The sequence below is a fragment of the Pan paniscus genome, chromosome 19, assembly GCF_029289425.2.
Source record: "Pan paniscus chromosome 19, NHGRI_mPanPan1-v2.0_pri, whole genome shotgun sequence".
NCBI classification, from domain to species: Eukaryota; Metazoa; Chordata; class Mammalia; order Primates; family Hominidae; genus Pan; species Pan paniscus.
The window spans coordinates 23,133,454-23,158,340 of record NC_073268.2 but is presented as its reverse complement, the minus strand read 5'-3'; the positions used below and the strand labels follow the sequence as shown (position 1 = coordinate 23,158,340).

At 48.7% G+C, this 24,887-nt stretch overlaps 2 protein-coding genes across 7 annotated transcripts; one reads left to right on the top strand and one right to left on the bottom strand.

Moving 5' to 3' along the window:
- Positions 1-36: 36 nt before the first annotated feature.
- On the bottom strand, positions 37-12,719 carry NT5C3B (5'-nucleotidase, cytosolic IIIB). 3 transcript variants are annotated; one of them, XM_003813853.5, is made up of 9 exons: positions 12,604-12,719; positions 12,281-12,379; positions 11,623-11,692; positions 11,490-11,536; positions 8,811-8,896; positions 7,216-7,305; positions 5,206-5,368; positions 3,842-4,042; positions 37-2,080 (listed from the first exon to the last, which is right to left on the bottom strand). In XM_003813853.5, the coding sequence occupies exons 1-9, from the start codon at positions 12,613-12,615 to the stop codon at positions 1,946-1,948; spliced, it is 903 nt and encodes a 300-aa protein (XP_003813901.1). In that variant the 5' UTR covers positions 12,616-12,719; the 3' UTR covers positions 37-1,945. The 3 variants fall into 3 exon arrangements, with proteins under 3 accessions (XP_003813901.1, XP_008964710.1, XP_034797764.1); XM_008966462.5 differs by having other exon boundaries at positions 12,501-12,641; XM_034941873.3 differs by lacking the exon at positions 12,604-12,719 and adding an exon at positions 12,010-12,104 and having other exon boundaries at positions 12,281-12,518.
- Positions 12,111-24,749, top strand: KLHL10 (kelch like family member 10). 4 transcript variants are annotated; one of them, XM_008966459.6, is made up of 7 exons: positions 12,469-12,708; positions 13,917-14,015; positions 14,354-14,553; positions 18,233-18,722; positions 21,527-22,144; positions 23,662-23,811; positions 24,341-24,749. In XM_008966459.6, the coding sequence occupies exons 3-7, from the start codon at positions 14,360-14,362 to the stop codon at positions 24,713-24,715; spliced, it is 1,827 nt and encodes a 608-aa protein (XP_008964707.1). In that variant the 5' UTR covers positions 12,469-12,708; positions 13,917-14,015; positions 14,354-14,359; the 3' UTR covers positions 24,716-24,749. The 4 variants fall into 4 exon arrangements, with proteins under 4 accessions (XP_034797762.1, XP_008964707.1, XP_003813902.2 ...); XM_003813854.6 differs by lacking the exon at positions 12,469-12,708 and adding an exon at positions 12,711-12,784; XM_055100946.1 differs by lacking the exon at positions 12,469-12,708 and adding an exon at positions 12,765-12,797.
- The last annotated feature ends 138 nt before the right edge of the window (positions 24,750-24,887 follow it).

Sequence of the window (24,887 nt, the reverse complement as noted above, 5' to 3'; positions counted from 1 at the left end):
CAAGGATTAAATTAAACCACACAAGTCAGATTATCCTTTTCCATAGATCATTTCCAATACTATGATATTCCCATCTCTCCCTGCTCCTGGCCACCACCTGTTACCACCTGCCCACCCTTCTCCCTCTTGCTAGGGGAAAGGTAATGGAGTTCAGATCTCCACAGTGTCTTGCAGGAGGACTTTAGCCACCAACCAGGCCATCTGTCCTCGCTTGCCTGGTATGACCCGAGCATTCTGAGGACGGGGTGGGGACTTAGGAAAGAAAATGACAGGACTGGACTCATACAGCAAACTGCCCCCATCAGCACTTCTTGCCCAGGGTCCCCTAAGAGACATGACTGCTCCCCACGGGCAATGACCGACATTCTCTGGCCCCGAAGCATCCAGAAAGCTCCTTGATTGAAGTCTTTTTTTTTTTTTTTTTGAGACAGGGTCTTGCTCTCTCACCACAGCGCAGTGGTATGATCTCAGCTCACTGCAACCTCCGCCTGCCAGGTTCAAGTGATTCTCCTGCTTCAGCCTCCTGAGTAGCTGGGATTACAGGCACGGGCCACCAAGCCCGGCTAATTTTTGTATTTTTAGTAGAGACAGGGTCTTACCATGTTGGCCACACTAGTCTCAAACTCGACCTCAAGTGATCTGCCACCCTGGCCTCCCAGAGTGCTGGGATTACAGGCGTGAGCCACTGCGCCGGCCAAGAAAGCTCCTTGATTAAAGTCTGGAAGTGGTTACTAACCCAGCCTCAGATGGTGGCCACTCCCTCCTCCCAAAAACGAATGGAACAGGCCTGAAGCAGAGAAATGCAGCAAAAGGCATGGGCTTTGGTCAGAAACATTCAAATCCTGGCTCCAGCTCCTAGCTATGGAGTTTGGGCAAGTTACCCATCCTGCCTGAGCCATCTGGAAGCAGGAGGAGCTGCACCTACTTGTGGGGTCATTGTGAGGGTCAACTGGCAGGCACCCAAGTGCCCAGAGTGGCACCTGGGACACCGCAGGCCTTCAGTAACATCTGTATTACCTCCCGCTTCACATCTGCAGAATAACAGAACTTTCCAACGGCTAGCCGAACACTGCAGGAAGGGTGCTGGTGATTTCCTCTAAGGCTAAGAAAATGCTGAACTGGCTCTTCAGGGTCGGCCCAATAACGCAAGACCACAGTGCACACATCACTTGTTTCACCTTGGCACAGTCTCCCTCAGGTCCCTGCTCTAAATTCCCCTTTTCAGGTCATCCACTTTAGTGGCCCCGACCCATAAGAGGAGGGGAAAGGAGCGCCTAGGGCATAGGGGGACAGCCACACACGAATGCATCCCCTCAGGGATCCCTAAAGAGGGGGCTCTCAGACAGGGTTGCCTCAACCCCACCGATCCCAAATGAATTTCAAGTTTGATGGCTGAATCAGAATAAAGTCAAACCACTGTAGGCTAGAACATACCCTTTCAGCCCCACGCTGAACCAGACAGACACAATCAGGCTGTGCTCGGATGGGGTCTCAGGCCAATTTGTGGTGGTTCTCAAACTGTGTTCCTAGAAGCATCCCATGTGCCCCCAGGGCCAAGAGGTCCAGGTTCTACCCCCACCCACATCCCCTGAATCAGAGCAGCTTTTTTTTCATTTTAAAAATTTTGATCTGTTTCACACATTATATTTGTTTGAACTTCCCATGTTTAAAAATTTTGAAGAAAATCCCTGGAGTAGACAATCCCTAGAGCACTGACATGCTGTGGTCCAAGGTTCACCAGGAACAGTGCCTGTGCCCTGCCACATGGCGGGGTTCCTTCAAGCCTCTGGTGATGAAGGTGCTCAGGGAAAGGAGGACGGAGGGGCGCGGAAGGACCCAGCCACTGCTGGCCACCCTGGCCTCTGCTCTGTGTTCACGGGGGAGCGGACTCTGGGGAGGCGCCCCTCCTCACCACGGCCTGCAGGCCGGGCTGGAGCCTGCGCCTTCAGGGACCTTGCATCTCCAGCTGGACCCCCTGGCACAGGATGTGCTGCAGTAGCCCGTTGACCACATCCAGAGTCTCGTCCTTCTCCAGCACGATGTCATAGGAGTCCATGTAGCGCTCCCGCCGCTCCTCCACCTGCCCGGAATGAGAGGCAGAAGCCAGAGGGTCCCCAAATGCCCTGCCCTCCATAGCTCACTCTCAAAGCCCCTGGGGCTGGGGAGGAGAGCATTCAAGCAGCAACTCCCAGCTCCCTTTTGAGAGCCAAAGGAGTTCAAGGTTACCGGGCCTACCCTTTGGAGACAGACGAGGGATGGGCGTGGGCTATCACAATTAACCCTTGGGTCAATACAAAAGGACAGTAACAAGGAATAAAAACAAAAAACCAGATGTTGCCACTTTGGGAGGCTGAGGCAGAAGGATCATCTGAGCCCAAGAGTTTGAGACCAGCCCAGGCAACATGGCAAAAGCCCATCTCTACAAAAATTGGCCGGGCATGGGGGTGGGTGCCTGTAGTCCCAGCTACTCGGGAGACTGAGGCAGAAAGGATCACTTGAGCCCAGGAAATTAAGGCTACAGTGAGCCAAGATTGAGCCATGACACTCCAGCCTAGGTGACAGAGTGAGGCCCTGTCTCAAAAAAAAAAAAAAAAAAAAAAAAAAACCAGATGTTGCCTCTAATCCATCTGGACTGAATTTCTTTCTTTCTTTCTTTCTTTTTTGAGATAGGATCTCACTCTGCTGTGTAGGCTGAAGTGCAGTGGCATAATCTTGGCTCACTGCAGCTTCAACCTCCTGGACTCAAGTGATCTTCCTGCCTCAGCCTCCTGAGTAACTAGAACTACAGGCATGCTAACCACACCCAGCTAATTGTTGTTGCTGTTGTTGAGACAGGGTCTCACTATGTTGCCCAGGCTGGCCTCAAGTGATCCCCCTGCCCTGGCCTCCCAAAGTGGGGGGGTTACAGGCATGAGCCACCGCACCTGACCACGACCCATTTTTTTTTTTTTTTTTTTTTGAGATGGAGCCTCGCTCTGTCACCCAGACTGGAGTGCAGTGGCGCAATCTCAGCTCACCCAGGAGGTGGAGGTTGCAGGGAGCCGAGATCATGCCACTGCACTCCACTAGGGGACAGAGTGAGATTCCATCTCAAAATAAATAAATAAAATAAAATAAATTTTATTTATTTTATTTAGGCTGGGCGTGGTGGATCACACCTATAATCCCAGCACTTCGGGAGACTGAGGCAGGCAGATCACCTGAGGTCGGGAGTTCGAGACCAGCGTGACCAACGTGGAGAAACCCCGTCTCTACTAAAAATACAAAATGAACCAGGTGTGGTGGCACATGCCTGTAGTCCCAGCTACTCAGCTGCCTGAGGCAGAAGAATCACTTGAACCTGGGAGGTGGAAGTTGCAGTAAGCCAAGATGGCCCCACTGCACTGTAGCCTGCGGAACAGAGTGAGACTCTATCTCAAAAAAAAAAAAAAAGAAAAAAAAGCTGGGTGCAGTGGCTTATGCCTGTAATCCCAGCACTTCTGGAGGCCAAGGCAGGCAGATCACGAGGTCAGGAGATCGAGACCATCCTGGCTAACATGGTGAAACCCCGTCTCTACTAAAAATACAAAAAATCAGCCGGGAGTGGTGGCGGGTGCCTGTAGTCCCAGCTACTTGGGAGCCAGAGGCTCCCGTGAACCCAGGAGGCGGAGCTTGCAATCAGCTGAGATCATGCCACTGCACTCCAGCCTGGGCGACAGAGTGAGACCCCGTCTCAAAAAAAAATAAAATAAAATAAAATAAAAATAAAAATAAAAAAAGAGAATGTGTTCAAAGGCATTTGTTAATGGGCATTCAAAGAGAAGAAAGCCATGAAGAGAAGCAGCCCTGGTCCTCTACCCACCTTGTCATTCAGGAAGCCAATTTTGAGAATGTTCTGCACACCAGGAACCCCATCGGCCATGGTGAGGTCCCCGATAGAGTCTCCCAGCAGGATGACATTGGTTTTGCCCTCAAGTTGCTGGAAGTAACCAGAGTTCTCACACGCAGAGCTGTTCTTGTTGTATGTGTGTATGAGCTGGCCCTTAAATCCCTGGAGAAAACCCTAAATAATGAAGACAAGAGACAGATGGAAGGGCTGCAGGGACCCATGTGGCACCAGCTCTCCACTGTCTCTGTCACAGAGAAAAGGGAATCCCAAAAGTGATAGATAGTGCCAAAACTTCACTGTAGCCTAAACTACGGCCCGTGGGCCAGACTTGGCCTGCTTTTGTAAATAAAGTTGTATTGGGATACAGCCAAACTCATTTGTTTACATGATGCCTATGGCTGCTTTTTTGTGCTATAAAGGCAAAGTTGGGCAGTTGCAACAGTGATGCCACAGCCCACAAAGCCTAAATATCGACGACAGGGCCTTTTACAGCATAAGTTTGTAACTCCTAGTTTAAATGAACAGGAGCCACCCAATATTGCAGATCATCTGTTCTGGTGGATGCACGAAGCTGTGATATAAATGCCACTCAGGTTACACATGTGCTAGTGCTCAGCTGCGGGCCACATCCTCACTGCAGGTCAACATGATGAAAATTCCAACCATCAGTTTTATGGGGAAAAAAGTCAGAACATGGATGAGTTGGAGCAGCCCACCTCTGGCTTGGGAAAAACAAATCAAAGCCCAAGCCCTTTAGGACCCAGAATGGCACATAATAATATGACAGTGACATAGGGCAGGGCAGGCCCATAAATTAGGTACCCCAGGGCAGAGAGTTGACTGTCAGGCAAACACCAAAGAGAGAGGATCCTTTGAAAGTTGTTTTGTTTTTGTTTTTTTCTGAAGACAGAGTCTTACTCTGTCACCCAGGATGGAGTGCAGTGGTGTGATCTTGGCTCACTGCAACCTCTGCCTCCTGGGTTCAGGCAATTCTCCTGCCTCAGCCTCGAAGGAGCTGGGATTACAGCCACACACCACCACGCCCGGCTTATTTCTGTATTTTTAGTACAGATGGACTTTCACCATGTTGGCCAGGCTGGTCTCGAACTCCTGACCTCAAGTGATCCGCCCGCCTCAGCCTCCCAAAGTGCTGGGATTACAGGTCTGAGCCACCGCGCCTGGCCAAAAAGTAACCCATAAACAACTGCCTGAGGGTGAAGAAGCTAGAGTGGCTTCCCTCCCCTTCTTCCCCAGGTTAGGGTTCATGCAGAGTTAACTGCCCTGGCTGGTGGTCCCCACCCCTCGTCCTTTCCCAGCCCAAACAGGATTTGGCTCACATCTTCATTAAAATCCATGTAGTTAGACACGATGTGGATGTTGGGGTGGAACACTTTCATCTGTCGGATAATTTCTTCCAGGATATCACCAATGCCCGCAGAAAAGATGAAAAGGGGAATGTTGTTATGGTAGAGTGTGTTGAAGAAGGTCTTATATCCCTCCCTGAAAAGAGATGGAGGAATTCTGAAATGGCACTGCCTCTACTGCTGTTCTTTGTTTCCTATTTGGGTTGTTTTTTGGGTTTTTTGTGAGACAGGGTCTTGCTCTGTTGCCCAGGCTGGAGGGCAGTGGCACAATCACAGTTCACTGCGACCTCGACCTCCCGAGTTCAAGTGATCGACTCGCCTCAACCTCCCAAGTAGCTGAGACCACAGGTGCATGCCACCACACCTGGCTAATTTTTTTATGTTTTGTAAAGATGGGGTTTTCCTCTGTTGCCCAGGCTGGTCTCGAACTCCTAGGCTCAAGCAACCCACCCACCCTGGCCTCCCAAAGTGCTGGGATTACAGGCATGAGGCGAGATCGCGCCACTGCACTCCAGCCTGGGCAAGAGAACGAGACTCCATCTCAAAAAATAAATAAATTAAATAGAGCATACGATATATTCAATAAGCGGTTAAAGTGTGCTAATCCTAAGTGCTCAGCTCAGTTAATTTTGACATATGTATACACCCATGTAAATAACTAGCTTGAGGCTCCCTCGTGATCTCTCCCAGTCAATATCATCCCTCCCATTGATTAGCTTTGCCTGTCCTTGAACTTCATATAAATAGACTCATACACAATGTACTCTTTTGTGCCTGGCTTATTTTGTTCAATATAATCCTATGTAGTTTATCTATATTTTGCATGTAATGAGTTTATTCTTTGTCACTGCTATGCAGCATTATTCCACCATATAAATATGCCACAATTTATCTACCCAGCTTCTCCTTGATAGACAGTTGAGAGATTTCCAGATTTCAGCTGTTATGGATACAGCTGCCATGAATACCCTGTGCATGTCTTATAGTGGCTACATGCCCTCATTCCTCTGGGGTACTTACCTGGGAGAGATGCTGTTGTGGTGGAAGGTAGGCATATGTTTTCTGTTGCTGTCCATACAACCAGGAAGCTAACCTGGGCACCTTCACTAGGGTACAAACACTCCCACCCCGGCACTTACTGGGTCACACATCTCCACTGTCTTGACTTTTTAGGAGCTAGCCAATCTCCCCAATTAGGATGCACAACCCTTGAGGGCAGGCACCCATGTCACTCCTTCCTTTATGAGGATTTCTTTCCTCCAGAAAAGAAATCTCCAGCAGAGACAGCTGTTCAGTGAAGGCTGCCAACGATCAAGCGTCCCAGCCTAGCCAACTCCCAGTCACCATGAGAACACCAGTCACCAGAGAGACCCCAAAAGTCTTTTACCATTGTGAAAAATGAGCTAGACTTGGCTGGGCGCGGTGGCTCGCGCCTGTAATCCCAGCACTTTGGAAGGCCGAGGTGGGCGGATCACAAGGTCAAGAGATTGAGACCATCTGGCCAACACGGTGAAACCCTGTCTCTACTAAAAATACAAAAATTAGCCGGGTGTGGTGGCGGGCACCTGTAATCCCAGCTTATTCAGGAGGCTGAGGCAGGAGAATCGCTTGAACCCAGGAGGTGGAGGTTGCAGTGAGCTGAGATTACGCCACTGCACTCCAGCCTGGCGACAGAGCGAGATTCCGTCTTGAGAAGAGAAGAGAAGAGAAGACAAGAGAAGGAGAGAGAAAGAAAGAAGAGCTAGACTTGGTTTCTTCTCAGAGATAGTGCCCTGGCCATTTTGTACTACATCCACTACCTGCTGAATGTTTCCCAGCAAGGGTAAGAAATGCTTTAGCTGTATCACATCAGTTGTTCATAGTGCCATGTCCCTTCCGGTCCTTTAAGCAACTAACTGCTCTCTACTCTTCCCCCGCCTCCTTTTTTTGAACAAAACATTCTAAATAGTCTGATAGAAATGTTTTCCAGAGCAAGACGCTTACCTGAGCATTGCATTGGACTCTCTAACCACCTGGGCTATCTGAAACTTCTGAATCTTCTGCTGACATAGGAGATTGTGCGCTTTGGTCCACCTAGAAACAGACACCCCAGAAAACCCCAAATTCAAATCACTGAAGTAAATAACTCACCCTTTCCCTTTACAGAGCCAAGTACCCTCTGACAGCATTGCCGACAGAGGCCTCATCCTTACGTTAGCTGCCCTTAAAAGGAAGAGGGTGGCCAGGCACAGTGGTTCATGCCTATAATCCCAGCACTTTGGGAGGTCAAGGTGGGTGGATCACCTGAGATCAGGAGTTTGAGACCAGCCTGGCCAGCATGGTGAAACCCTGTCTCCGCTAAAAATACAAAAATTAGCTGGGCATGGTGGTGCACGCCTGTAGTCCCAGCTACTTGGGAGGCTGAGGCTGGAGAATCACTTGAACCCAGGAGGGGGAGGTTGCAGTGAGCCAAGATCGGGGCCAGTGCACTCCAGCCTGGGTGACAGAGCGAGACTCCATCTCAAAAAAAAAAAAAAACGAAAAAAGGAAGAGGATGAGAAAAGCAACCCAACAGAGACAAGTGCTGGGCAAGCTGACTGCTGAAGTCGGCACTCTTCTGAATCCCTTCCTCCGTGAACCCTCTATCTGGAGAACTGGGGCTCTGTCCAGTGATGATGATTGCTGTGGTTTGAATGTGTTGGAAACTTGATCCCCAGTGTGGAGGTGTTGAGAGATGGGGCCTAATGGGAGGTGTCATGGCGGCACCATCCTCATGAATGGATTAATGTCATTATCACAGATCCCTTATAAAAAGAACTCTCTTTCTCTTTCTCTCTCCCCTACTCTCTTTGCCCTTCCACAATGAGATAATGCAGCAAGAAGGCCCTCGCCAAATGCCAGCCAGTCCTTTGATATTGGACTTCCCTGCTTCCAGAACTGTGTGCCAATAAATTGCTATTCATTATAAATTACCCAGTCTAGGCTGGGTGCAGTGGCTCATGCCTGTAACCCCAAGACTTTGGGAGGCCGAAGTGGGAGGATTGCTTGAGCTCAGGAGTTGAAAATAGCCTGGGTAACATGGTGAGACCCCATCTCTACAAAAAATAGAAAAAATGAGCCAGGCACAGTGGCACGTGCCTATAGTACCAGCTACTTGGGAAGCTGAGGTGGGAGAATCTCTTCAGCCCAGGCGGTTGAGGCTGCAGGGAGCCACGATCATGCCATCAGACTCCAGCCTGGGCAACAGAGCAAGACTCTGTCTCAAAAAATAGAAAAAATATATAAATCACCTAGTCTGTTATTCTGTGACAGCAGCACAAAACAGACTAAAAGTCACTTCCGCAAAGCACTTATCCCCCGACACCAAGCGTCTTTAACTTATTCCAAGGATTCTCTGAGGGTCTCCACTCTAGCAGCAGCCACAAAAAGCCCTGGGTTCATCTGAAAAGTTGGTTCCAATAGCTGGACTAATAGCATTAAATTAAGCCCTCAGTGAAGTAAGGGAGCCTGTCATCTCATCAAGGGTCTGGAAAAATATGCCCCTCCCAGCCTACTCCATCTCAAGGGCCCAGAAGCTTTTCTCCACCACCATCACTCACCATTCCACCATATGAGGTAGCTTCTCCTTGACGGTCCGGTGTGGGTCGATCTCAATTGGGTAATAGTGGTGAAGGAGTGCTGTGAGCTGGGATATCCAAATGGGGAGAAAGGCCATTAGTCCATATCAAGTTCTTCCCAGCAACGTCCTACAGCTTAGTATGAGAAAAAAGTCACCTAGAAGAGGCAACTTCATGGCCAGGGGCGGTGGCTCACACCTGCAATCCCAGTGCTTTAGGAGGCTGAGGCAGGTGGATCACTTGAGGTCAGGAGTTCAAGTCCGGCCTGGCCAACATGGCGAAACCCTGTCTCTACTAAAAAATACAAAAATTAGCCAGCGTAGTGGCATGCGCCTTTAATCCCAGCTACTCAGGAGGCTGAAAAATGAGAATCGTTTGAACCCAGGAGGCGGAGGTTGCAGTGAGCCAAGACGAGATCACACCACTGCACTCCAGCCTGGGCCACAGAGTAAAACTGTGTCTCAAATAAAAAGAAGATGCAACTTCATCTAAGAGAGTGTTACATGAAATTTTCTTCAAGTTTTCCTTTGGGGACATGTCATTTATAAGACCTAAGTTTCTCTTCTCATATTATCTTCCAACATAATCGCTCAATACACTCACATTTTTACCCATTTGGTGAAGTCCAGGGAGCACCTGGATCCACAGAGCTGGTCATTCCTTTGTACTCACCCTGAGAGTGAGGTCTAAAAGTCAGCAATATGAGATTTTACTATCAGAGAAGAAGGGTACTAAGATTTTTTTGCTGTTATTAATTAGCTCAATTTTCAGGGCTTAACCAGTAAGAACTTACTTAATGCTGTGTTTCCCAGAATGTGGTCCACTTTCTCAGGTGATAGGTAAGAAAACTTTAGGGAATTCATGGAGAAGCGCTTTTCAACTCAGAAGTTTTGGATTCATTTTCATGTACAATTTTTTTTTTTTTTTGAGACAAAGTCTCACTCTGTTGCCCAGGCTGGAGTACAGTGGCGCAATCTCGGCTCACTGCAACCTCCGCCTCCCGGGTTCGAGCAATTCTTCTGCCTCAGCCTCCCGAGTAGCTGGGATTACAGGCATGCACCACTACGCCCAGCTAATTTTTTGTATTTTTAGTAGAGACAGGGTTTCGCCATGTTGTCCAGGCTGGTCTCGATCTCCTGACCTCAACCGATCTGCCCGCCTCGGCCTCCCAGAAATGCTGGGATTACAGGCGTGAACCACCACACCCGGCCTGTTTCTTTATAAGTTAATTACAATTTTTAAAAGCAGGCCAATTTAGAGAAAGATTTAGTAAAGGTGATATACAGATATGGCAAAAAAAATGAAATATAACTAGAAGACTGTACTTTGGGACACAGCATGTTGGTGGACAATTCCGTCAAAAGTGTCAATATCATGTGAATGCACAGCATCTATGTGTGTTTCCTCTAAGGTTTCCTTCTATGTGCCAAGACTTTGACACTCTAAAGGGGCTGTTCCAGGGATCATGTGTTACACAGAACCAGTCCGTAACCGTGCCTAGTAAAAATGAGAATTGACCAAGTAAAGAATTTTAATACATGCATGATTCTCAGGAACATTACAAGATCAAATGGAATCCCTGTCCATCTGTTCAAAAGAAGATTAAATGAAAGATGACATAGTAACAAAGGCAGAAAACTTCTGAAATGTATTAAGATTCTCAATCTGTGTGTTTTTTTGGAGTGAGAACCTTTCTCTAAAAATCAGGCTGGGCAAGATGGCTCACGCCTGTAATCTCAGCATTTTGGGAGGCCAAGGCGGGCGGATCACCTGAGGTTGGGAGTTCGAGATCAGCCTGACCAACATGGAGAAACCTCGTCTCTACTAAAAATACAAAAATTAGCCGGGCATGGTGATGCATGCCAGTAATCCCAGCTACTCGAGAGGCTGAGGCATGAGAATTGCTTGAACCCAGGTTGCAGTGAGCTGAGATTATGCCACTCCAGCCTGGGTAATAGAGCAAGACTCTGTCTCAAAAAAAAAAAATACACACACACACACACACACACACACACACTAGAACCCAACAGAAGAATATAAATTTTCTTTTAAAAAGGCCAGGTGTGGTAGCTCATGCCTATAAGCCCAGCACTTTGGGGAGGCTGAGGAAGGAGGATTGCTTGAGCTCAGGAGTTCAAGACCAACCTAGGCAACATAGTGAGACCCCATCTCTACAAAAAATTTTTAAAATTAGCTAGGTGTAATGTTACATGCTTGTAGTTCCAGCTACTCAGTAGGGCTGAGGCGGGAGGATCACTTGAGCCTAGGAGGTCAAGGCTGCAGTGAACAAAGATCAAGCCATTGCACTCCAGCCTGGGTGATAGAGTGAGACCCTGTCTCAAAACAAACAAACAAACAAGCTCTGCCATTTGGCTGTATGACCCTGGGTAAGTTGCTGAACCTCCAGAATGTTCAAATCTCTTGTAAACTCTATAGCCAACAGTAAGTATAATGTCCAGTTCCAACCATTAATCATCATATGTCCTGGCCAGTAAGGAAAAGCTGTCTTAATGTATTAAAACTAGACCCTCCTTAGCAAAACAACAAGTTTTTAAAAATTAATTTTCTAAGGTCTCTATACTGGAATCTTTGGTTCCAATCAGGAACCATTTGAAGTAGCAAATGACAACCATTTCTGAGCAAAGGACGGGAGCAACCCACCTCTTTCCGACACTCCTCACTGATGATCTTGCTATTATCCAGAATATCTGGAAAAAGAGAAAACTCCTTTTCCTTGTCCCTTAGAACCCATCGTCTTGTCAAGCTCAACAAGGGAAGCTAGAATGTGACTTACTGTAAGAAGAAGGGCATCGCTTTCCATTATATGCAAACCTGCTCAAGGTCATGTCAAAATCAGAAATCACCTATAAGGCAAAAGAGAGATGATGCCTAAATAGGCACCAGAATTCTAGTGTGGCCCTGCCTCAGCCTGGGGGATGATTATGGAAATCAATACAGCTCAGTGGCCAGGATGTAGGCAAAGTCCTAGGGGAGTTACCGAGTGACACAGAGGGATAGAGGGGAAGTGATCCTAATTAGTACCCGTTAACCCTGAGGAAAACGCAGTCTCCTAGTGTAGGGGCAAGGGTGAATACTCAGGACCCCTCTGACTCCTTCAATATCAGGTCCTTCCTAAGAGATCTCTCTACCATTACGGCCCATCTGGACATCTTCAACTTACTGGGGAGCCGCTGGCTTGGGGAGGATAAGGCCCTAGGTACTGGTGTGGGCGCCTTCTGTCCAATTAGAGGAAGCAGCATGACCATATTGAGAAATCTGAAATTTGGGTTTTAGGACAGGCGAACCAACCCGCTCTCCTTCAAGCTCCCGGCCATTTCTTGGGGCAGAGAGCTAGGAGGGGTCCGCGGCAGAGCAAAGCGGGAAGGTCCAATGGGCAGGAAGCCTCTCCAGCCGCCCCCAGCCCGGCCGGCCCCCGCACGCCCCAGAGGTACCTGTAACCGGTCTCCGCCGCCCTTGCGGAGGGCGCCCACGATCTCCTGCACCCGCCCAGGCTGCCGCATCAGGACCGTGGCCTTCATCAGGGTGCTCACCTGTCCCGAGACCCGAGAGAACCACTGACCCCTGCGCCGCGCTGGGCCCGAGGGGAGCCCGGGGCTCGCTCGGGCGCGCGTGTGAGGCGGGGCCGGGGTGCGCGAGGGGGCGGCTACTGGCCTGGGTGAAGCGGCGGTGCCTCGGTGACCAGCTAGCGGGCTCGAAGCGCCCCGGGGGTCGGAGTCCGGGCCCGCCCCACTCCGGACGCTTCCTCCCTCCTCACCTCCTCTGCCATCCCGTTCGAGGCCTGGTCGGCGGCTCGCGGGACAACGACAGCCCCGCGACCGCACTGCGCAGGCGTCGCCTCCCGCCTGGAGCCCGGGCGGGGGTTGGTGGGGCCGGGGGCGGGGCGGGGCGTGGGTGGGGCCGAGAATCGAGTGGTCCCGGAGATGGCCGCGATCCGGGTGGGTTTGCCGGGTGCGCTAGGCAAACTGGAGGAGGGTTCTATTTATTGTGAAGAGCAGGGTGAAGGTCCCAAGGTGTTGGGGTTACGTGGGTAGGTAGGGTTCTGCCACTCTTTGTGGAGGAAAAGCCTTGCCAAGCGTGGTCATTTCCAGGCTGAAAGTTTGTGACAAAAACATGACTGGGGCTGGGCGCGGTGGCCCATACCTGTAATCCCAGGACTTTGGGAGGCCGAGGCAGGAGGATCGCTTGAGCCGAAGAGTTCGAGACCAGCCTGGGCAATATGACGAAACCCTGTCTCTACAAAAAATACAAAAATTAGCCGGGCATGGTGACACGCACCTGTTGTAGTCCCAGCTACTCGGGAGGCTGAGGCACGAGGATCACTTGAGCCCGGGAGATCCAGGCTCCAGTAGGCCGAGATCATACCACTGCACTCCACCCTGGGTGACAGATGACACCCTGTCTCAGAAACAAAAACAGAAAAACCACACGGCTGGATGGGAGGAGAGATGAAGGAGCCATAAACTGAATTCTGTTAATCACCCAGAAAGGGCTCTGTTAACTAGGCCATTCCTCATTCCAGAAGAAACTGAGTGACTAACCCATCCAGCGGGCTGGGAGACCCGGGACAGCTTTCTGAAATGTCATCAGCGTTGGCTGGGCACGGTGCGGAGCACTTGTAGTCCCAGCTATTCAGGAGGCTGAGGTGGGAGGATCACTTAAGCCCAGGAGGTCGAGGCTGTAGTGAGTTATGATCACACCACTGCACTCCAGCCTGGGTGAGAGAGCGAGACCCGTCCCTAGAAAAAGAAAGATTTTTTTTTTGAGATGGAGTCTCACTCTGTCGCCAGGCTGGAGTGCAGTGGAGCGATCTCGGCTCACTACAACCTCCATCTCCTGGGTTGAAGCGATTCTCCTGCCTCAGCCTCCCAAGTAGCTGGGACTACAGGCATGTGCCACCACGCCCAGCTAATTTTTGTATTTTTAGTAGAGACGAGGTTTCACCATGTTGGCCAGGATGGCCTTGATCTCTTGACCTTGTGATCCATCCACCTCGTGCTGGGATTACAGGTGTGAGCCACTGCGCCCGGCCTAAGAAAGAAATTTAATCAGTTTTACTTCTCCCTTCAGCCTCAACTGACTTGGATTTCCTTGAGTTCGGTGTCTAGGGAGCCAAGTGTTGGGCTGTGGAAGGTAGATGAATGCTCCAGGGATAGAGACCTGTATCAGGTGAGTAACAGGAGCTGGAATCAATAAACACTCAGATGGTGCTAGTGGTCATGGTTCTGTTTTGGGTTCAAGGACACAGAAGGAGGTGTGAGGTGGTTTTCAGCCTAAGTGGGGTGGTAAGGAGGGGAGAAGGAAGAGGACAAGTCCAGGAGGCAGTTCCAGAACCTGAGAGCACAATCCTGTGTGATCTCACTGCAGGGCCAGGATTCTGGAACTTGGGTTGCCTGATAGACCCTATACAAAAGATGTAGTAGGGAAAAGGAGCGACAGCTGGCTAAAGGGGCCCCCCACAACCCTCCCCGACACCCTAGGAAAGCAGCCTCTCTCCGCTGTCCCAGGGTGCCATGGAGATGGAGAGCGCAGCGGCCTCCACACGTTTCCACCAGCCTCACATGGAGAGGAAGATGAGTGCGATGGCCTGTGAGATCTTCAACGAGCTTAGACTAGAGGGCAAGCTCTGCGACGTGGTCATCAAGGTCAATGGCTTTGAGTTCAGTGCCCATAAGAACATCCTCTGTAGCTGCAGTTCCTACTTTAGGTATAACAGGGTTGCCAAATTCAGCCAAAGGGGTAATTGGGCTCATTTTGAGACACTTTGATCCATTTTCTGTTTCCCACCCCATCACCTTAACTTTAGGGACACTGTCAAAGCTCTGGGCTCCTTAAAAATTAAAAAAAAAAATTTTTTTTTTAGAGATAAGCTCTCATTCTTTCACCCAGGCTGGAGTGTAGTGATGCAATCATAGCTCACTGCAGCCTTCAACTGCTGGGCTCAAACAATCCACCTACTCCAGCCTCCCAAGTAGCTAGGTCTACAGGCACATGCCGCTACGTCCGGCTACTTTTGAAATGTTCTGTAGAGAGGGAGTCTCGCTATGTTGCCCAGGCTGGTCTTGAACTCCTGGCCCAAAGCGATCCTCCTGCCTCAGTCTCCCAAAGTGCTGGGATTACCACTGTGCCTGGCCAACTCTGGGCCAGGCAGGAGCTCCTGCCTGGCTCCTTTGCCTTCTGAAGAGGCATGACTAGGGTCAGGGCCTTTTTTCTCTTTTTTTTTTTGTTTGTTTTGTTTTGTTTTGTTTTTCCTTTTGCTCTTGAGAGATCTGATTTTTGTCTTTTTTTTTTGAGATGAGTCTCACTCTGTTACCCAGGCTGGAGTGCAATGGCGCCATCTCGGCTCACTGCAAACTCCGCCTCCCCAGTTCAATCCATTCTCCCACCTCAGCCTCTCAAGTAGCTGGGATTACAGGCGCCTGACACCACGCCCGGCTAATTTTTGTATTTTTAGTAGAGACAGGGTTTTGCCATGTCGCTCAGGCTGGTCTCAAACTCCTGACCTCAGGTGATCTGCCCGTCTTGACCTCCTAAAGTGCTAGGACTACAGGCATTAGCCACCGCACCTGGCAAGATACAATTTTTCTTTTTTTAAGATGGAGTCTCGCTTTGTCCCCCAGGCTGGAATGCAGTGGCGTGATCTCGGCTCACTGCAACTGCTGCCTCCCAGGCTCAAGCGATTCTTCTGTCTCAGCCTCCCGAGTAGCTGGAATTACAGGCTCCCGCCACCATGCCCAGCTAATTTTTGTGTTTTTAGTAGAGACGGGGTTTCACCATGTTGGTCAGTCTGGTCTCGAACACCTGACTTCGTGATCCACCCACCTTGGTCTCCCAAAGTGCTGGGATTACAGGCATGAGCCACTGCACCCAGCCTTTAAGATCTGATTTTTCAACTGGATTTCAACCAACTATTGGTGGGCCAGGTGCTTTAATCTTTGATTCTCACCCAAACCAACCTTTGGGAAGGTTGGACATCCCTACTGGATTTCAGATGACAATGCCACTTCAGGGACCCCCCTGTACCCCTATCCCAATAGAGACCATTTCAAACAGGGTGATAAATTAACAAGGATTAAGGGGATGGGAAGGGAGATGAGGGGGAAATACCCAGGAAATATCAGAAGAAAAAGGGAGTTTGGGCTAAAACCATTGTAACCCAGGAGGTAGAAGGGCTATTTTGTTCATGAGCTGAAAATGTTTGAGTAATCAATTCCAATGAAGATATGATCAATGTGTCCTACCTGTTGCTAAAACTTCTCATTCAGGTAGACCACAGAGCAGAGTCCACAATTTATTTTTTATTTTTATTTTTTTGAGATGGAGTCTTGCTCTGTCACCCAGGCTGGAGTGCAGTGGCACAATCTCAGCTCACTGCAACCTCCACCTCTCAGGTTCAAGCGATTCTCCTGCCTCAGCCTCCCGAATATCTGGGATTACAGCTGTGTGCCACCACATCTGGCTAATTTTTCTTTTTTTTTTTGAAATGGAGTTTTGTTCTTGTCACCCAGGCTGGAGTGCAATGGCATGATCTCTGCTCACTGCAACCTCCGCCTCCCAAGTTCAAGCAATTCTCCTGCCTCAGCCTCCCGAGTAGCTGCGGTTACAGGTTTCACTATTTTGGCCAGGCTGGTCTTGAACTCCTGACTTCAGGTGATCCGCCTGCCTCAGCCTCCCAGAGTGCTGGGATTACAGGCGTGAGCCAACGCGCTCAGCTGAGTCCAGAAACAGACCAAATAGTAATTGTTTTAGGTTTTTGCAGGCCACACAGTCTGTTGCAACTACTCTGTTTTTATACCGCAAAAGCAGCCTTAGACAATACTAAATGAATGGGTGTGGCTGTATTCCAATAAGATTATTTATGGACACTGAAATTTAAATGTATTATAATTTTCAGGTGTCACAGAATATTCTTTTGATTTTTTTCCCCCAACCAGCGGGGCGCAGTGGCTCACGCCTGGAATCCCAATAATTTGGGAGGCTGAGGTGGGTGGATCATGAGATCAGGAATTCAAGACCAGCCTGGCCAAGATGGTGAAATCCCATTTCTACTAAAAATACAAAAAGCCGGGCATGGTAGTGGGCGCCTATAATCCCAGCTACTCGGGAGGCTGAGGCAGAGAATTGCTTGAACCTGGGAGGTAGAGGTTGCACTGAGCCAAGATCAAGCCACTGCACTCCAGCCTGGGTGACAGAGCGAGACTCCATCTCAAAAAAAAAAAAAAGATTTTTTCCTCCAGCCATTTAAAATGTAAAAATCATTCTTAATTTGTGGGCAGCATGAAAACAAGAGGTGGGCCAAATTTGGACAGAGTCCATAGGTTTGCAGACCCCTGCTCTAGAGGAAGAATTTGATTTCTAAGACCACATTTTCTTAAACCTCTTAGAAAAAGGAAGCAAAAGCCGGGCATGGTGGCTCACCCGTGTAATCCCAGCACTTTGGGAGGCCGAGGCAGGCAGATCACCTGAGGTCAGGAGTGCGAGACAAGCCTGACCAATATGATGAAACCAGCCTGGCCAACATGGTGAAATCGCATCTCTACTAAAAAATACAAAAATCAGTTGAGCGTGGTGGCACACGCCTATAATCCCAGCTACTCAAGAGGCTGAGGCAGGAAAATTGCTTGCACTCTGGAGTTGGAGGTTGCAGTGAGCCAAGATCATGTCATTGCACTCTACCCTGGGTGACAGAGCAAGACCCTGTTTCCAAAAAAAAAAGAAAAAAAGAAAAGAAAACAATTAATAAAAAGAGAAGCATTCCTGTTCTCATGAAGTTTACCCCCTGGATGGGGAAACAGGCATTAAATGAGTAAAATGCATATCAAATCATCATAAATGCCTGGGAAAATAAGAAAAGGAAGATAAAAAGCAGTGAGTGGCCATTTTATTTCTATTTTTTCAGACAGAGTCTCGCTGTGTCCCCCAGGCTGGAGTGTAGTGTCATGATCTTGGCTCACTGCAACCTCCGCCTCCCAGGTTTAAGCGATTCTCCTGCCTCAGCCTCCCAAGTAGCTGGGACTACAGGCATGTGCCACCATGCCCAGCTAATTTTTGTATTTTTAGTAGAGACGGGGTTTCACCACGTTGGCCAGGCTGGTCTTGAACTCCTGACCTCATGATCCACCCGCTTCGGCCTCCCAAAGTGCTGGGATTATAGGCGTGAGCCACCACGCCTGGCCCAAGAGACCTGGGTCTTACTCTCAGTTCTAGATCTTAATTTCTCCATCCACAAGGTAAGAGTGACCAAAGTCAGAGTTCTTGGAAAGGTGTTCTTCTTGTCCACTGTATATAGCACATGCCTGCACCCCACTTTCTCAGACCATTTCCAATGTACTCACCTAACAGGAGAGAAATGTTTCCGTGGCTGCTAGTTTCTTTCTTTTTTCCAGAGCTTTGTTTACAAGTGGCTGGAACAACACTGAAAAGAAGGTATACAACATCCCTGGCATTTCTCCCGACATGATGAAGCTAATCATTGAGTATGCATACACCCGGACCGTGCCTATCACACCGGACAATGTGGAGAAACTGCTTGCTGCTGCAGACCAGTTTAACATCATGGGTATCGTCAGGGGTTGCTGCGAGTTCCTCAAGTCAGAGCTGTGCTTGGATAATTGTATCGGCATCTGTAAGTTCACGGACTACTACTACTGTCCTGAGCTGAGGCAGAAGGCCTACATGTTCATACTGCACAACTTTGAGGAGATGGTGAAAGTCTCGGCAGAATTTTTAGAGCTCTCGGTCACTGAACTTAAGGATATCATTGAGAAAGATGAGCTCAATGTCAAACAGGAAGATGCTGTATTTGAGGCCATTTTAAAGTGGATTTCTCATGACCCCCAAAATAGAAAGCAGCACATTTCAATTTTGCTTCCTAAGGTCAGTATTCACTCTTGATTCATTTATCACAGAGAGATTGTCCTAAAAGCAAAATTCAGACATATGACAGATCCCAAGGCTGTATTTACATGTCCTTAGATAGAAGGCATCTACTATTCTCTGGAATTTTGCAACTGTCTTTTCCCTTGGCATTACTAGTTCTTTTTACCTAAGTTATATTCTTTGACCAAAATCCTTCCTGGTGGTGGAGGAAGAAGAGAGCCTTCAAAATAATTCTAGGTGGGGTGTGGTGGCTCACTTTGGGAGGCCGAGGTGGAGAATCACTTGAGCCCAGAGTTTGAGGCCAGCCTGGGCAACATAGGTTATAAAATTTAAAAAGTATAAAATTTGGCCAGGTGCAGTGGCTCAAGCCTGTAATCCCAGCACTTTGGCCGAGGTGGGCGGATTACCTGAGGTCAGGAGTTCGAGACCAGCCTGGCCAACATGGTGAAACCCCATCTCTGCTAAAAATACAAAAATTAGCTGGGCATGATGGTGGGTGCCTGTAATCCAAGCTACTCAAGAGGCTGAGGCAGGAGAATCGCTTGAACCTAGGAGGCGGAGGTTGCAGTGAGCTGAGATCATGCCACTGCACTCAAGCCTGGGTGACAGAACAAGACTCCATCTCAAAAAAAAAAGAAAAAAAAATTATAAAATTTAAAAATTAACCAGGCTTGGTGGTGCATGCCTGCAGTTCCAGCTACTGGGTGGAAGGCTGAAATGGGAGGACTGCTTGAGCCTGGGAGGTCAAGGCTGCAGTGTGCTGTGATCACCTCACTGCAGTCCAGCCTGGGCAATACAGCGAGACCCTGTCTCAAAAAAAAAAAAAATTCTAAAGGGCTGAAATTCCTTTCAGCTTTTTTCCTTTCTATGAATTTCTCCATACCCAAGGTAGAAGTTGAATTAGAAATCATGGCTGGCACAGTGGCTCATGTCTTTAATCCTAGCACTTTGGGAGGCGGAGGCAGGTGGATCACCTGAGGTCAGGAGTTCAAGACCAGCCTGGCCAACATAGCAGAACACTCTCTACCGAAAATACAAAAATTAGCTGGGTATGGTGGTGCATGCCTGTAATCCCAGCTACTCGGGAATCTGAGGCAGGAGAATAACTTGAACTCAGGAGGCGGAGGCTGCAGTGAGCCCAGATCGCACCATTGCACTCCAGCTGGGCGACAGAGAGAGACTTGGTCTCAAATTAACAAAAAACAAAAAAAAAATCTTAAGTATTGCACACAATTGTTGTCAGTTGGTGCTAATAAGCGTTATTTTACATATTAAGACATACTCAATTACTGAACAATTACCATGGTTTTTCTTGGTCTAATAGTACTGACCACTGACCAAGGAATGGGATTGCTCTCTGGCCACTTGAGGTGCCTTCTATCTAGCTCATTCTCAGCTTCCAAATGTATATATCACCTCCCCATAAATAAATAGTAAATAAATATTTATTATTTATTTATTTATTTTGAGAAGGAGTCTCACTGTTGCCCAGGCTGGAGTGCAGTGATGCGATCGCGGCTCACTGCAACCTCTGCCTTCCAGGTTCACGCCATTCTCCTGCCTCAGGCTCCCCAGTAGCTGGGACTACAGGCACCCGCCACCACGCCCGGCTAACTTTGTATTTTTAGTAGAGACGGGGTTTCACCGTGTTAGCCAGGATGGTCTTGATCTCCTGACCTCGTGATCCGCCTGCCTCGGCCTCCCAAAGTGCTGGGATTACAGGTGTGAGCTAGCACCCGGCTGACAACTATTTATTTATTTTGAGACAAGTCTCACTCTGTTACCCAGGCTGGAGAGCTGTGGTGTGATCACAGCTCACTGCAACCTCCACCTCCTGGGTTCAAGCAATTCTCACACCTTAGCCTTCAGAGTAGCTGGGACTACAGGCACGCGGCACCATGCCTGGCTAATTTTTTTTTTCTTTTTTTTTGAGTTGGAGTCTAGCTCTGTTGCCCAGGCTGGAGTGTGGTAGCACGATCTCGGCTCACTGCAACCTCCACCTCCCCAGTTCAAGCGAGTCTCCTGCCTCAGCCTCCTGAGTAGCTGGGATTATAGGCACCTGCCACCACGCCCAGCTAATTTTTGTATTTTTAGTAGAGATGGGGGTTTCACCATGTTGACCAGGCTGGTGTCAAATGCCTGACCTCAAGTGATCTGCCCACCTCGGCCTCCCAAAATGTTGGGATTGCAGGCATGAGCCACTGCACTCAGCCTGATTTTTTTTTTTTTTTTTTTTTTTTTTGAGACGGAGTCTTGCTCTGTGGCCCAGGCTGGAGTGCAGTAGGGTGATCTCGGCTCACTGCAACCTCTGCCTCCCTGGCTCAAGCGATTCTCTTGCCTCAGCTTCCTGAGTAGTTGGGATTACAGGTGCGTGCCACCACACTCAGCTAATTTTTGTATTTTTAGTAGAGATGGAGTTTTGCCATGTCGGCTAGCCTGGTCTAGAACTCCTGACCTCAGGTGATCCGCCCATCTCGGCCTCCCAAAGTGCTGGGATTACGGTCGTGAGCCACTTCGCCTGGCCCCAATTTTTGTATTTTTAGTAGAGACAGGGTCTTGCTATGTTGCCAGGCTGGTCTCAAACTCCTGGCCTCAAGTGATCCACCTGCTTCGGCCTCCCAAAGTGCTGGGATTATGGTGTGAGCCTCAAAATCTACTATTTAAACTGTGACTTATACATTTCAAAAACAAACCAAAATATTTGCAGCAATTCAAAGGCAGATTGTAAAATGGGAGTTAAGGATGTGGGATTTCCTGGCACTCTCACGTCACCTGAATGACTTTCTGCGTTTGCTTCTTAGGTTCGCCTGGCCCTAATGCATGCTGAGTACTTCATGAACAATGTTAAGATGAATGACTATGTCAAAGACAGTGAGGAATGCAAACCAGTCATCATTAATGCCCTAAAGGCCATGTATGACCTCAACATGAATGGACCCTCTAGTTCTGATTTCACCAACCCACTCACCAGACCCCGCTTGCCCTATGCCATCCTCTTTGCAATTGGTGGCTGGAGTGGTGGGAGCCCCACCAATGCCATTGAGGCATATGACGCTCGGGCAGACAGATGGGTGAATGTTACTTGTGAGGAAGAGAGTCCCCGTGCCTACCATGGGGCAGCCTATTTGAAAGGCTATGTGTATATCATTGGGGGGTTTGATAGTGTAGACTATTTCAATAGTGTTAAGCGTTTTGACCCAGTCAAGAAAACTTGGCATCAGGTGGCCCCGATGCACTCCAGACGTTGCTATGTCAGTGTGACAGTCCTCGGCAATTTTATTTATGCCATGGGAGGATTTGATGGCTACGTGCGTCTAAACACTGCTGAACGTTATGAGCCAGAGACCAATCAATGGACACTCATCGCCCCCATGCACGAACAGAGGAGTGATGCAAGCGCCACAACACTTTATGGGAAGGTAAAGGACCAGGGTGGGAGGGGAAGATGTGGATGCAAAGTACAAGCCCAGAAATGATACTGCTCTTTTTTGGGGTGGATGGAAGACGCAGTGGCAGTATTCACTTTGGAGTACTCATTCTTTCTTCAATTGACAAGGTGACTAGTTGCAACTGTCTTTTATGTTGTTTATTGAAAAGTAATGCAAAGCCGGGCACGGTGGCTCAAGCCCGTAATCCCAGCACTTTGGGAGGCCGAGGCAAGCAGATCACTAGGTCAGGAGTTCAAGACCAGCCTGGCCAACATAGTGAAACCCTGTCTCTACTAAAAATACAAAAAATTAGCCAGGCCTGGTGGCGGGCGCCTGTAATCCCACCTACTCGGGAGGCTGAGGCAGGAGAATCGCTTGAACCCCGGAGGCAGAGGATTTCAGTGAGCCAAGATGGCGCCATTTCACTCCAGCCCAGGCGACAGTGCAAGACTCCATCTCAAAAGAAAAAAGAAAAAAAAAGTAATGCAGGCTGGGCTCGGTGACTCACGCCTGTAATCCCAGCACTTTGGCAAGCCGAGGCGGGAGGATCACAAGGTCAGGAGATTGAGACCATCCTGGCTAACATGGTGAAACCCTGTCTCTACTAAAAATACAAAAAATTAGCCGGGTGTGGTGGCAGGCGCCTGTAGTCCCAGCTACTCAGGAGGCTGAGGCGGAGAATCACTTGAACCTAGGAGGCGGAGGCTGCAGCGGGCAGAGGTTGCAGTGCTCCAAGATTGCGCCACTGCACTCCAGCCTGATGACAGAGCAAGATTCCGTCTCCAAAAAAAAAAAAAAGTAATGTGTAATGTGGCAGGGCCCAGTGTCTTGTGTTTGTAATCTCAGCACTTTGGGAGGCCAAGGTGGGCGGATCACTTGAGGTCAGGAGTTTGAGACCAACCTGGCCAACATGGTGAAACCCGGTCTCTACTAAAAATACAAAAATTAGCCAGGCACAGTGGCACACACCTGTAATTTCAGCTACTCAGGAGGTGGAGGTTGTAGTGAGCCGGGATAGCTCCACTGCACTCCAGCCCAGGCAACAGAGTGAGACTCCATCTCAAAAAATAAAAATAAATAGGCTGGGCACAGTGTATCATGCCTGTAATCCTAGCACTTTGGGAGGCTGAGAGGGGTGGATTGCCTTAACTCAGGAGTTCGAGACCAGCCTGGACAACACGGTGAAACCTCGTCTCTACTAAAATACAAAAAATTAGCGGAGTGTGGCAGTGTGCGCCTGTAGTCCCAGCTACTCCAGATGCTGAGGCAGGAGAATTGTTAGAACCCGGGAGGCGGAGTGAGCAGAGATGGCACAACTGGACTCCAGCCTGGGTGACAGAGCGAGACTCTGTCTCTAAAAAATAAATAAAAAGCAATGCATGCACATACAAAAAAAAGAAATTCAGACTGTACAGACTGGAATTAAGTGCCCACTACCACCACACACATATCCTTTCTTTCTACTCCCTAGAGTGGGAATTTTAATAATCTTGGAACTCTTCACACAGGTCTACATATGTGGTGGGTTTAATGGAAACGAGTGCCTGTTCACAGCAGAAGTGTATAACACTGAAAGTAATCAGTGGACAGTCATAGCACCCATGAGAAGCAGGAGGAGTGGAATAGGCGTGATTGCTTATGGAGAACATGTATATGCGGTAAGTTTATCTAGTACCACACACACACAAAAAAAACACATTACCCCTAGATTTTGTATTAGTAAATGGGTTTATGCTACTATTGGTAAGTATTTGAAAAGCTTTTTTTTTTTTTTTTTTGAGATGGAGTCTCGCTCTGTTGCCCAGGCCGTACTGCAGTGGCAGGATCTCGGCTCACTGCAAGCTCTGCCTCCCGGGTTCATGCCATTCTCCTGCCTCAGCCTCCCGAGCAGCTGGGACTACCGGCACCCGCCACCATGCCCAGCTAATTTTTTGTATTTTTAGTGGAGACAGGGTTTCACCGTGTTAGCCCAGATGGTCTCGATCTCCTGACTTTGTGATCCACCCGCCTCGGCCTCCCAGAGTGTTGGGATTACAGGCGTGAGCCACTGCACCCGGCTGAAAAGCTTTTTTTCATGGAAGATAATGGAAGAGGGAGTTATGAGATCACTGGTACCCCCAACAAGGGCTTCCTCAGTGAACAGAATCAATGGTTAGCAGTCAACCGTGTTTCTTTTGCTATCCACAGGTAGGTGGCTTTGATGGAGCTAATCGACTTAGGAGTGCTGAAGCCTACAGCCCTGTGGCTAACACTTGGCGCACAATCCCCACTATGTTTAATCCTCGTAGCAATTTTGGCATCGAGGTGGTGGATGACCTCTTGTTTGTGGTGGGTGGCTTTAATGGTTTTACCACCACCTTTAATGTTGAGTGCTATGATGAAAAGACCGATGAGTGGTATGATGCTCATGACATGAGTATATACCGCAGTGCTCTGAGCTGCTGTGTAGTACCAGGGCTGGCCAATGTTGAGGAATATGCAGCTAGACGGGACAACTTCCCAGGATTAGCACTGCGAGATGAAGTAAAATATTCTGCTTCGACAAGTACCCTACCTGTATGAGCCTCTTCATTTAGCTAATAAAAAGTCTAAGCAATAAGAATTAATTCTTTTTTTAAAAAAAATGCAGTGTTTAAACTTTGAAGAGTACTGGAAAATGTTCAACTTAAGAGAGCCAATGGCTGGATGAATGAGGGAGTAGGAGGGATGGAAGAAGGCAATTATATCTGACAGT

Bases quoted from the DNA above. Each gene is read 5' to 3' on its own strand.
- NT5C3B (XM_003813853.5), bottom strand. The intron at 7,306-8,810 runs GTGAGTGATGGT...GTCTGTTTCTAG, and splicing joins CTACCTCATATGGTGGAATG to GTGGACCAAAGCGCACAATC. The intron at 4,043-5,205 runs GTGAGCCAAATC...TTCATTATTTAG, and splicing joins ACATGGATTTTAATGAAGAT to GGTTTTCTCCAGGGATTTAA.
- KLHL10 (XM_003813854.6), top strand. The intron at 14,016-14,353 runs GTGAGTAACAGG...CCGCTGTCCCAG, and splicing joins GGGATAGAGACCTGTATCAG to GGTGCCATGGAGATGGAGAG. The intron at 14,554-18,232 runs GTATAACAGGGT...TCTTTTTTCCAG, and splicing joins AGCTGCAGTTCCTACTTTAG to AGCTTTGTTTACAAGTGGCT.